The 13339-nt window shown below is 46.0% G+C and overlaps 1 protein-coding gene across 1 annotated transcript in view; it reads left to right on the top strand.

The window, feature by feature from the left end:
* LOC121586116 (teneurin-2) overlaps window positions 1-13339 on the top strand; it is a 130486-nt gene that overhangs the window by 105535 nt on the left and 11612 nt on the right. The window contains exons 21-28 of the mRNA XM_045225505.1: window positions 3585-3739; window positions 3952-4053; window positions 4433-4606; window positions 4829-5469; window positions 8187-8362; window positions 11710-11945; window positions 12110-12406; window positions 12671-13228. Coding sequence (XP_045081440.1) covers window positions 3585-3739; window positions 3952-4053; window positions 4433-4606; window positions 4829-5469; window positions 8187-8362; window positions 11710-11945; window positions 12110-12406; window positions 12671-13228 — 2339 coding nt within the window. The remainder of the gene's footprint in view (window positions 1-3584; window positions 3740-3951; window positions 4054-4432; window positions 4607-4828; window positions 5470-8186; window positions 8363-11709; window positions 11946-12109; window positions 12407-12670; window positions 13229-13339) is intronic.

Below are 13339 nucleotides of genomic sequence, written 5' to 3'. Positions count from 1 at the left end.
CTGGGTCATCTGATGCGGAACAGGAATAGGTCGTTGGAGGAGCTGGGAGAAAGAGCGGGGATCCGATCGTCTCGCCTACTGAGGAAGGTTGTCGCTGAGGTCTGTGACTCCTTGACAGTACTTCATCTGCAGTATGTGACTGACACTTCCAATTCTGATCGGTGGAAGGAGGGTCTGGATTATGTGTTCCCTGCACTGATTGTTAGTGCTGCGACGGGGGCATTCGAGGAGGACGTGGGGATGCTGCTTTCCTTTGATACCCCGGAGCTGTGGGAGTTCAAGGAGGTGGGAAAGAAGGCCATGTACAGAATATGTGTAAAGGTGTCCCATGCCTCTTCCCTGGAAGGGGTAAAATCGACGAGGTGGGCGGGTGTGCTTGGTCCAGGTGCCTCCCCAAAAGGTTGTTGGCGATCATTATACAAACTGCCTATTGATAAGAGGACAGCTGACCTCCAATGGAGGATAATACATGGAGCCATAGCCACCAACATGCATCTGGTACACCTGGATCCTACTGTTGGGGAGGAGTGTCCATTCTGTGCTGAGTCTGAAACTCTGGCACATCTGTTTTTACAGTGTCCCAGGTTGGTCGGGATGATTGACCTGATCACTAATTGGTTCTCAACGTTGGGAGAGGTTTTCTCTTCTCAACTGTATATATTTGGGCCAAAGTACAGGTTTAGCCAAAAAGGTGTAGTTGTGTTACTTAATTTTGTGTTAGGGGCAGCAAAATTAGCGACATGGAAGACCCAAAAGAACAGTATTCGGGGACAGGAGTCTGTGGATGTGGTGGGAATGTTGGCAGCGAGAATAAGGATTGAGTTTGCCTATTATAAACTTGTTAACAATATTGATCTTTTTATGAGTATATGGGGTATTCAGAGGCTGTTGTGTTTAGTTACTGTGGAGGAGGAATTGGAGTTGTGTTTTTAATTGATGTGTAACTACGGTTTTGTATGAGTATTTATTGTGTGGTGGGCTCCCAGACCCAATAAAGATTATTTAAAACTCTCTCTCTCTCTCTCTCTCTCTGTCTCTGTCTCTCTCTCTCTTTCTATATCTCTCTGCCCTCCAGCTCTTCGCTGTTACTGGCATCTCTCTTTCTCTCTCTCAATTCAGTAGTGAAAGTAGTAGTGATATCTTTCCTTTTTTATATCAGAAGACTGATGATGAAACTAATTGTCCGTCTAGTAGTGAAAGTAAAGCAGGGCAGAAGCAGAAGGAGGTTATAAACCAGATTACAGCTGAAGTTAGGATGATATCACGTGATGAAGCATGGATCAAAAAGAAGAACGCTTTGACACCAAACTGTCAAAGATGTCACCCTGTCACATTTCCTCAGTGTGTGTGTGTTGTGTGTAACTGTGTGTGTGTTGTGTGTAACTGTGTGTGTGTGTGTGTCTGTGTGTGTGTTGTGTGTAACTGTGTGTGTGTGTTGTGTGTGTGCATCTCCTGCAAGACAGATACAAAGCCAGCCAGCACTTATCAGCCATGTCAGTCCTCTTTCTCTCTCCCTCCCTCTCTCTCCCTCTCTTTCTATGTCTCTCTGCCCTCCAGCACTTCTCTCTCACTGGCCTCTCTCTCTCTCTCGCTCTCTCTCTCTCTCTCTCTCTCTCTCTCTCTCTCTCTCTCTCTCTCTCTCTCTCTCTCTCTCTCTCTCTCTCTCTCTCTCTCTCTCTCTCTCTCTCTCTCTCTCTCTCTCTCTCTCTCTCTCTCTCTCTCTCTCTCTCTCTCTCTCTCTCTCTCTCTCTCTCTCTCTCTTTCTGTCTCTCTTTCTCTGTCTGTCTCTTTCTATATCTCTCTGCCCTCCAGCTCTTCTCTGTCACTGCCCTCTCTCTCACTGCCCTCTCTCTCTCTCTCTCTCTCTCTCTCTCTCTCTCTCTCTCTCTCTCTCTCTCTCTCTCTCTCTCTCTCTCTCTCTCTCTCTCTCTCTCTCTTTCTGTCTCTCTTTCTCTGTCTGTCTCTTTCTATATCTCTCTGCCCTCCAGCTCTTCTCTGTCACTGCTTCTCTCTCTCTCTCTCTCTCTCTCTCTCTCTCTCTCTCTCTCTCTCTCTCTCTCTCTCTCTCTCTCTCTCTGTCTGTCTCTTTCTGTATCTCTCAGCCCTCCAGCTCTTCTCTGTCACTGCCTCTCTCTCTCTCTCTCTCTCTCTCTTCTCTCTCTCTGTCTGTCTCTTTCTGTGTCTCTCAGCCCTCCAGCTCTTCTCTGTCAATGGCCTCTCTCTCTTTCTCTTTCTCTTTCTCTGTCTCTCTCTCTCTTTCTATATCTCTCTGCCCTCCAGCTCTTCGCTGTTACTGGCATCTCTCTTTCTCTCAATTCAGTAGTGAAAGTAGTAGTGATATCTTTCCTTTTTTATATCAGAAGACTGATGATGAAACTAATTGTCCGTCTAGTAGTGAAAGTAAAGCAGGGCAGAAGCAGAAGGAGGTTATAAACCAGATTACAGCTGAAGTTAGGATGATATCACGTGATGAAGCATGGATCAAAAAGAAGAACGTTTTGACACCAAACTGTCAAAGATGTCACCCTGTCACATTTCCTCAGTGTGTGTGTGTTGTGTGTAACTGTGTGTGTGTTGTGTGTGTGTGTGTGTGTTGTGTGTGCGCATCTCCTGCAAGACAGATACAAAGCCAGCCAGCACTTATCAGCCATGTCAGTCCTCTTTCTCTCTCTCTCTCCCTCTCTCTGTCTGTCTCTTTCTATGTCTCTCTGCCCTCCAGCACTTCTCTGTCACTGGCCTCTCTCTCTCTCTCTCTCTCTCTGTGTCTCTCTCTCTCTCTGTGTCTCTCTCTCTGTGTCTCTCTGCTCGCTCTCGCTCTCTCTCTCTCTCTCTCTCTCTCTCTCTCTCTCTCTCGCTCTCCCTTGTCTCCTCCCCCTGTGTACTTCTCTGTTCAAAGACACGCTGTTCCCCCTCTCCCCCTTCTCCTCCATCCGCTCCATGGCATTGCTGCTATCCATCACTGCTATTCCTTTCTCTCTTTCCCCCAGCTCTCCTCTCATCCTCTCTGCCTCCTCTTATTCTCCTACCAAAGGTCTGTCTGTCTGCCTATCTGTCTGTACGTCTGTTTGTATGTCTGTCTGTACATCAGTCTGTCTGTCTCTGTCTGTCTGCCTGTGTGTCTGTGTGTACATCAGTCTGTCTGGGAGAGTTATATTTAGGGTAGTGTGTTCGAGAGCAGACACAACTGTCTGTCTATTTATTTGTGTGTGTGTCTGCCTGCCTGCTCTGGACAGAGTGACACCACTGACACACAGCTGATGGATGGGGCAGGTGATAAGTGCATCATATCACTCTTCACTTTCCAAATACTTTTGATACACTTTTTGCTGGCAAACAGAAACTGCAAGTACACAGACTAAAGTTACCCGTGAGGGACTTTGTAAAGTAATGCTACAAGGTCAACAAATGCTCCAAATTATTTCCAAGGTCAATACAACTCATCATCCTTAGATAACTTACTGATTACCAAGTTGTTGCATCTTATAAAATAACATTTATTGGCCTAATGTATTTATTTTGTACCCACTTACATATTAAGATAAATTAAAACTTAAATCCTAAAACCTCCTCCTTCCCCCTCCCAGGTATTGCCGTGGATAAGAATGGTCTGATGTATTTTGTGGACGCCACTATGATCCGTAAGGTTGACCAAAATGGGATCATCTCCACTCTACTGGGCGCTAACGACCTGACCGCAGTACGACCACTCAGCTGTGATGCTAGCATGGACGTCAGCCAGGTAGGGAGGGAGGGAGGGTCTTGATTTTGTTGGAGCCAAAAATATGTAAGTGGCCATTTCAACATGTGGGGTTTAAAACAACCTGGTCTGGGTTACATGCAATGAACGCTATCAATCAATGCTTTGTTTTCGGTCTACTGTAAAATTGTGAAAATATTAGTTATGTGCCTTTGGTGATCAACCCTGGATTTGTTTGTTCTTGTGTTTATCAGGTGCGTCTGGAGTGGCCTACAGACCTGGCAGTAAACCCCATGGATAACTCTCTGTACATACTGGAGAACAACGTCATCCTGCGCATCACTGAGAACCACCAAGTGAGCTTTGCCACATCAGTTATCGCCATATAATCAGTTATCGCCATATAATCAGTTATCGCCATATAATCAGTTATCGCCATATAATCAGTTATCGCCATATAATCAGTTATCGCCATATAATCAGTTATCGCCATATAATCAGTTATCGCCATATAATCAGTTATCACCATATTATCTGTTATTGCGATACAAGCGGTTATCGTGATATAAAAGATATGGGTTTGATTCCCACGGGGGGCCAGTATGAAAAATTTAAAAAATGATGTATGCACTCACTAACTGTAAGTCGCTCTGGATAAGAGCGTCTGCTAAATGACTAAAATGTAAATGTATATATGTATTATTATCTTAAATAACATAACATTATCGCCCCCAGGTGAGCATCATAGCAGGGAGACCCATGCATTGTCAGGTTCCAGGTATAGACTACAGCCTGAGTAAGCTTGCCATCCACGCTGCGTTGGAGAGCGCTACAGCCATCGCCCTGTCTCACACCGGAGTTCTCTACATCGCTGAGACGGACGAGAAGAAAATCAACCGCGTCAGACAGGTATGACAACACGTTTGTTTTTAAACATTAAAAAAGTAACTTCACCTTACTGCATTGTTGGGTTTTGGAGCTTGCAAGAAAGGCATTTCACTGTACTTGTGCACGTGACAATCAAACTTGAAACTTTACTTTTCTGTCCTCCCTCTCTATTCTAAAACCTTCTGTCTTTCTCTCTCTCTCTTGTTTGTTGTCTTTCTTTCTCTCATTCCCCCTCTAACTCAGGTGTCCACTAACGGCGAGATCTCTCTGCTGGCCGGCGCCGCGTCGGACTGCGACTGCAAGAATGACGTCAACTGCAACTGTTTCTACGGCGACAATGGCTACGCACCCGACGCCGGCCTCAACTCCCCTGGCTCGCTCGCCGTCTCACCCGACGGAACGCTTTTCATCGCCGATCTTAACAACATACGCATCAGAGCCGTACGAGCCAATCGGCCCGGCCCATCAGCCTCGGGGGCGGGATCAGGATCGATGATAGGACAATACGAAGTCGCGTCGCCATGGGAACAGGAGCTCTACGTGTTCAACAGTGACGGTCAACATCTACAGACCGTGAGTCTCATCACGGGAGAACCGTTATATAACTTCACCTACGGGCCGGACAGAGAGCTAGCCACGGTGGTAGACAACTGCAACAACACTATCAGGGTGAGAAGGGACGGTCTGGGCCAGGGAGGGAGTTCTGGCCTCCTCAGGCTGCTGTTACTGCCGGAGAACCAGGTGGTGACCCTGGGTCTGGACCCTGCTGGGGGGCTGAAGAGTGTCTCAGCCCAGGGACAGGAGGTGGCCCTACTGGGGTACTCTGGGAGTACAGGACTATTGGCCACCAAGGCTGACGAGACCGGATGGACCACCTTCTACCAGTGAGTGGGATGTGTTTTTTTTTATGCATCTGTCAAAAGCGGAAACTTCAGCGGCACTCAGGGACTCATATTAGCTGCATTGCCTTGAACACACCTACTGTAGCTAGGATTTGTTCACAGCCCACTGCTGCCCCCTGGAGTTAACTTCTGTCACTGCACCCTCGAGTTTGCTTCAGTCAGAGCTCACAGAACTACATGTTAGAGGTCCATAGTGGTTTGCTTTTGTCACTGCACACACACACACACACACAAACACACACACACACTTTTTGCTGTTCCGAGATCTGCCATGTTAAGAGAAATCCGCAGAGACAAGCTATTCCCATTCTAGTTGTCCCTAACATGCTGACTAGACCGGGCGGGCACATGTCTCTCTCCTCCAGGTATGACAGTTAGAAGTAACCTCTATATGTCTCTCTCCTCCAGGTATGACAGTGAGAAGTAACCTCTATATGTCTCTCTCCTCCAGGTATGACAGTTAGAAGTAACCTCTATATGTCTCTCTCCTCCAGGTATGACAGTTAGAAGTAACCTCTATATGTCTCTCTCTCCTCCAGGTATGACAGTTAGAAGTAACCTCTATATGTCTCTCTCCTCCAGGTATGACAGTTAGAAGTAACCTCTATATGTCTCTCTCTCCTCCAGGTATGACAGTTAGAAGTAACCTCTATATGTCTCTCTCCTCCAGGTATGACAGTTAGAAGTAACCTCTATATGTCTCTCTCCTCCAGGTATGACAGTTAGAAGTAACCTCTATATGTCTCTCTCCTCCAGGTATGACAGTTAGAAGTAACCTCTATATGTCTCTCTCCTCCAGGTATGACAGTTAGAAGTAACCTCTATATGTCTCTCTCCTCCAGGTATGACAGTTAGAAGTAACCTCTATATGTCTCTCTCTCTCCAGGTATGACAGTTAGAAGTAACCTCTATATGTCTCTCTCCTCCAGGTATGACAGTTAGAAGTAACCTCTATATGTCTCTCTCCTCCAGGTATGACAGTTAGAAGTAATCTCTATATGTCTCTCTCTCTTCCAGGTATGACAGTTAGAAGTAACCTCTATATGTCTCTCTCTCCTCCAGGTATGACAGTGAGAAGTAATCTCTATATGTCTCTCTCTCCTCCAGGTATGACAGTTAGAAGTAACCTCTATATGTCTCTCTCTCCTCCAGGTATGACAGTTAGAAGTAATCTCTATATGTCTCTCTCTCTTCCAGGTATGACAGTTAGAAGTAACCTCTATATGTCTCTCTCTCTTCCAGGTATGACAGTTAGAAGTCATCTCTATATGTCTCTCTCTCTTCCAGGTATGACAGTTAGAAGTAACCTCTATATGTCTCTCTCCTCCAGGTATGACAGTTAGAAGTAACCTCTATATGTCTCTCTCCTCCAGGTATGACAGTTAGAAGTAACCTCTATATGTCTCTCTCCTCCAGGTATGACAGTTAGAAGTAACCTCTATATGTCTCTCTCCTCCAGGTATGACAGTTAGAAGTAACCTCTATATGTCTCTCTCCTCCAGGTATGACAGTTAGAAGTAATCTCTATATGTCTCTCTCTCTTCCAGGTATGACAGTTAGAAGTAACCTCTATATGTCTCTCTCTCCTCCAGGTATGACAGTGAGAAGTAATCTCTATATGTCTCTCTCTCTTCCAGGTATGACAGTTAGAAGTAACCTCTATATGTCTCTCTCTCCTCCAGGTATGACAGTTAGAAGTAATCTCTATATGTCTCTCTCTCTTCCAGGTATGACAGTTAGAAGTAACCTCTATATGTCTCTCTCTCTTCCAGGTATGACAGTTAGAAGTCATCTCTATATGTCTCTCTCTCTTCCAGGTATGACAGTTAGAAGTCATCTCTATATGTCTCTCTCTCTTCCAGGTATGACAGTTAGAAGTAACCTCTATATGTTTCTCTCCTCCAGGTATGACAGTGAGAAGTAATCTCTATATGTCTCTCTCTCTTCCAGGTATGACAGTTAGAAGTCATCTCTATATGTCTCTCTCTCTTCCAGGTATGACAGTTAGAAGTAACCTCTATATGTCTCTCTCCTCCAGGTATGACAGTTAGAAGTAATCTCTATATGTCTCTCTCTCCTCCAGGTATGACAGTTAGAAGTAACCTCTATATGTCTCTCTCCTCCAGGTATGACAGTTAGAAGTAACCTCTATATGTTTCTCTCCTCCAGGTATGACAGTTAGAAGTAACCTCTATATGTTTCTCTCCTCCAGGTATGACAGTTAGAAGTAACCTCTATATGTTTCTCTCCTCCAGGTATGACAGTTAGAAGTAACCTCTATATGTCTCTCTCCTCCAGGTATGACAGTTAGAAGTAACCTCTATATGTCTCTCTCTCCTCCAGGTATGACAGTTAGAAGTAACCTCTATATGTCTCTCTCTCTTCCTGGTATGACAGTTAGAAGTAATCTCTATATGTCTCTCTCCTCCAGGTATGACAGTTAGAAGTAACCTCTATATGTCTCTCTCCTCCAGGTATGACAGTGAGAAGTAACCTCTATATGTCTCTCTCTCCTCCAGGTATGACAGTGAGAAGTAACCTCTATATGTCTCTCTCTCCTCCAGGTATGACAGTTAGAAGTAACCTCTATATGTCTCTCTCTCCTCCAGGTATGACAGTTAGAAGTAACCTCTATATGTCTCTCTCTCCTCCAGGTATGACAGTTAGAAGTAACCTCTATATGTCTCTCTCTCCTCCAGGTATGACAGTGAGGGTCGTCTGACCAATGTAACCTATCCTACTGGCATGGTGACGAGTCTGCACCGGGAGATAGAACGCTCCATCAACATTGACATAGAGAGCTCCAGCAGAGACGATGACGTCACCGTTATTACCAACCTGTCCTCTGTAGAGGCCTCATACACCGTGGTGCAAGGTGGGACATACACACACATCAGTGGAGGCTGCAGAGGGGAGACAGGCTCATAATAATGGATGGAATGGAATTTGTTTCAAACCCATGAAAACCTTGTTTTTGAAACCATTCCATTCACTCCATACCAGCCATTATTATGAGCCTGTCTCCCCTCAGCAGCCTCCAGTGACACACATGCATAAACACACCCCACAGTGCAAGGGACACACACACACAAATACACACACACCATGGTTCAAAGTGGAATACAGCATATTAGTATCAATACCACAGTCAAGCTGTAACTATGTTCAAACTAGACTGCAGACTGATGTGTTATTAAGTCTCAGGGACTTAGAGCAGTGTCTCAGAGTATTAATGGCTGTCTGTCTATACAGAGCTCCACCCCAGGGATGGTAATGGGAGAGAACTTATTCATCTAGCGGGAACAGCAAGCTTTATCTAAGGCCTCTGTCTCTGTATGTGTGTGTGTGTCTGTGTGTGTTTGTGTGTGTCTCTGTGTGTGTCTGTGTGTCTCTGTGTGTGTCTCTGTGTGTGTGTGTCTCTGTGTGTGTGTGTCTCTGTGTGTGTCTCTGTGTGTGTGTGTCTCTGTGTGTGTGTGTGTGTGTTGGGTGTATTACAGCACAGTGTTCTGGTCTGCTGTGCTGGTTTTGAAAGCTTGCGTTGCTCCCTCTCTCGCTCTCTCTCTCTCTCTCTCTCTCTCTCTCTCTCTCTCTGTTTTTATCACAAAGAGATTTTTCCGATAGTGAGAAGGTAGTCTACTGCAGAGTCGACAGAAAGCCATCTCTGTGTGTTTGAAGAGTTGCTAAAACGCTGCCTGGAGGTTTATAACAACTTGGCTTTATGGATTACTGCCGTTTATGGTGATGGAGGTTCAAAGCCGCTGTGTGTGTGTGTGTATGTGTGTGTTTTTGCGTGCGTACATGTGCGTGCACGTGAATTTCCACATGCGCGTGTGTGTATGTGCGTGTATTGTGTGTGTGTGTGTGTGTGTGTGTGTGTGTGTGTATCTACGTATGATTCCCCCTGCCTTTGGTAATGAAATAAAAGGCTCTTCCTCTGCGTCGGCGGAGAATCACTGTTATCTTATCTTCAATCAAAACATTGTTATCACGCTGCTGCTCTTTGTGCCTCAGATAGAGAAGAAGAATGGACCCTCAATCACCCTGTCGCTTTCCAGAGGCTACAACACATCAGACACTGTCTTTCCAGAGGCTACAACACACCAGACACTGTCTTTCCAGAGGCTACAACACACCAGACACTGTCTTTCCAGAGGCTACAACACATCAGACACTGTCTTTCCAGAGGCTACAACACATCAGACACTGTCTTTCCAGAGGCTACAACACACCAGACACTGTCTTTCCAGAGGCTACAACACATCAGACACTGTCTTTCCAGAGGCTACAACACACCAGACACTGTCTTTCCAGAGGCTACAACACACCAGACACTGTCTTTCCAGAGGCTACAACACACCAGACACTGTCTTTCCAGAGGCTACAACACACCAGACACTGTCTTTCCAGAGGCTACAACACACCAGACACTGTCTTTCCAGAGGCTACAACACATCAGACACTGTCTTTCCAGAGGCTACAACACACCAGACACTGTCTTTCCAGAGGCTACAACACATCAGACACTGTCTTTCCAGAGGCTACAACACACCAGACACTGTCTTTCCAGAGGCTACAACACATCAGACACTGTCTTTCCAGAGGCTACAACACACCAGACACTGTCTTTCCAGAGGCTACAACCTACCAGACACTGTCTTTCTAGAGGCTACAACATATCAGACACCGTTTTGATTTGTTTATATGTTTACAAGCAATGTTCCCTCTAATTGTTCTCGACACTGAGTACATTTCAGGTCTGTTGAGTGCAAACTTGAAAGTTGTGAAAATTAATCGCAACTTCCAGCGGCCATTTACTGTGAACACTGAGGCTGTACCCGCTTTAAGTTAGTTGTAACAGTGGCCAAGTAGGCTACTGTGGCTATTTGATCATAATGTAGGCCTGCCAGAGTGGCCTACCATCAAAAACAATGGAGAAAATCCATCCCATAACATTTTAACATGGAAATAGCTGTTCTATCGTTCAGCCTACAGTAGCAGCCAATGTGTGGTGTTCAATGTAGGCCTACATTCCATTAGACTTTTGAAAAAAAACATGCAGGGCTTGACATTAACCTGTTTATCCGCTTGTCCTTCAGACAAGGAGGTGACTGAAAATGTTGTTGTGTGGTTTGATGTAAGAAACCACTTTACAAAATATAATGCATTATTATTCCCATACCATTATTACAGAGAATCAGACAAATGATGCTACCCTCTGCCTATTGGCTACTTAGCTTATTCAAGCCAGTCTCAAAATACAACACTTCCCCTTTAAGACATAAAAAACGCTCTTTACCTGACTTACTTTTCAAAGATGTCTAGAAATTAACACGTTTTGTGCTGTTGTAGGAAGCAATCCCTCCCCTATTGCTGACTACAAATGATCTATAACTGGGCTAATAACTCACTAACTAGCAAAGGATATGAACAAAATGTTCACACGTGGCTACACGCAGCTCTTGCTTTGATCTCAAAACAAGCACATCTACTCACGACCACAGCTGTAAACAGTCCAGATCAAAGTAAACAGCACAGATCCATAAATGGCAATGGACTATTTGCATATAGGCCTACTGCAGCTCTGATTGGTTATGCCAAAACGGTCTGTATAGAGTACGGGCTGAGTCATGCATGTATGCAATAGAATCCTACTCCGATGCGTTCTGCCTACAACAAAATCTCTTGCATAGTTCGTTTTGTTTCGGGATGTTGCATTGAAAGTGGCGAATATTGCGTTGATTCGATCACAATTGCCACAGTAAAGGGAAACGTTGATAGCGTTAACTAACAGGGAAAACTCTAGAAAGCTGAGTGAAGTTCAGTCTCATGCTTCTCTCTGTGGGCTGATACTGTTTTTATTCTGCACAGCAGTCTAGGGGCTCTCGCGCAGGAATATAAAAAATGAAATGAAAGAGTGCCAGATTATTCATTTACCAAACTGTTCTATAAACCAGACGCACATTTACTTTCATTATGAGTCACTCTTAGTGTGGAGTTGCCTGATCAGAAATGATACTAACAAGTTGGCAAAAAATTAATACGACAAATTGTTTTTGTTCAAGGAAAGAGTTCTGCTTTTGAAGGGCAGCGAAAATCAATTTCAATTTAATCTGCGACTTTATCTCTTTTCAGCATATAAACATAACAGAGGAAGACGCCAGTAAAAGAGCCAACTCATATGATAACTCCCTTCTCTCTACTTGTCCCTATCGCCCCCTACAGACCAGGTGAGGAACAGCTACCAGCTGTGTAACAACGGCACCCTGCGGGTGATGTATGCCAACGGGATGGGCATCAGCTTCCACACTGAGCCCCACATCCTGGCCGGGTCGGTCAGTCCTACTATCGGCCGTAGGAACATCACACTACCCACAGACAACGGACTCAACTCCATCGAGTGGCGGCTCCGCAAGGAACAGACCAAGGGGAAGGTCACTGTGTTTGGCAGGAAGCTGAGGGTGAGCTGAGATTACCTCGCTTCCTTTCTGTGTGTCATTTAGTCATTAGTGAGGACATCACAAACTCTACAGTATGTGTAGAGATGACATCACTTTCTCTGTGTGTAAAACTGACATCACTGACTCTGCCTCCAGAGATGACATCACTCTCTATCTTCCTCCAGGCACACGGCCGTAACCTCCTCTCCATCGACTTCGACCGCAACACTCGGACGGAGAAGATCTACGACGACCACCGCAAGTTCACGCTCCGCATCATGTACGACGCGCAGGGCCGGCCCGCCATGTGGTTGCCTAGCAGCAGCCTGGCAGTGGTGAACGTGTCGTACTCGACCACGGGTCAGCTGGTGGGGCTGCAGAGGGGCAGTATGAGCGAGAGAACAGAGTTTGACCCTCAGGGACGTATTCTGTCACGGTCGTTCATAGACGGCAAGGTGTGGAGCTACAGCTACCTGGATAAGGTGAGGACATAGCACTGTCTGGTACTGGTAACTGTTACTGGTAACTGTTACTGGTAACTGGTACTGCTACTGGTACTGCTACTGGTACTGGTAACTGTTGTTATCATCTGTTTGGAGCTACAGATACCTGGATAAGGTGAGGGCATCGTAGCACCTGTAGCAGGGATAGCAATGACAGGCTGGTTGAGAGATGTGAAAAGTGCATAAAATGATGCTAGTGGTGGTGATGATGATGACTTACGTTCCCTCTCCCCTTCTCTCCAGTCCATGGTCCTTCTCCTGCAGAGCCAGAGACAGTACATATTTGAGTTTGACGCTTCGGGACGCGTCACGGCCGTCACCATGCCTAGTGTAGCCCGTCACACCATGTCCACCCACATCTCTATCGGTTACATCCGCAACACCTACAACCCTCCGGAGAGCAACGCCTCCATCGTCCACGACTTCAGCGAAGACGGCCGCCCCCAGGCCACCCACTACCTCGGCACTGGCCGACGTGTCCTCTACAAGTACGGCAAGATGGCCAAGCTAGCTGAGATCCTCTACGACAGCACCGTGGTGACGTTCGGTTACGACGAGACAGCTGGGGTGCTGAAGATGGTGAACTTACAGAGTGGCGGGTTCTCCTGTACGATACGTTACCGTAAGATGGGTCCATTGATCGACAAGCAGATCTACCGGTTCAGTGAGGAAGGGATGGTGAACGCTAGGTTTGACTACACATACCACGACAACAGCTTCCGTATCGCTAGTATGAAGCCAGTCATCAGTGAGACTCCACTGCCTGTGGACCTCTACCGCTATGACGAGATCTCTGGAAAGGTGGGTAGATAACTACACTACTAACCCTAGCCTTAGCTCCAGCCACAACCTTAACCCTAGCTTTAACCCTAACCCTAGCCTCAACCCTAACCCTAAACCTAGCTTCATGTC

This window comes from Coregonus clupeaformis, chromosome 2, assembly GCF_020615455.1.
Source record: "Coregonus clupeaformis isolate EN_2021a chromosome 2, ASM2061545v1, whole genome shotgun sequence".
NCBI classification, from domain to species: Eukaryota; Metazoa; Chordata; class Actinopteri; order Salmoniformes; family Salmonidae; genus Coregonus; species Coregonus clupeaformis.
This window is presented reverse-complemented; position numbering and strand designations above follow the sequence as displayed.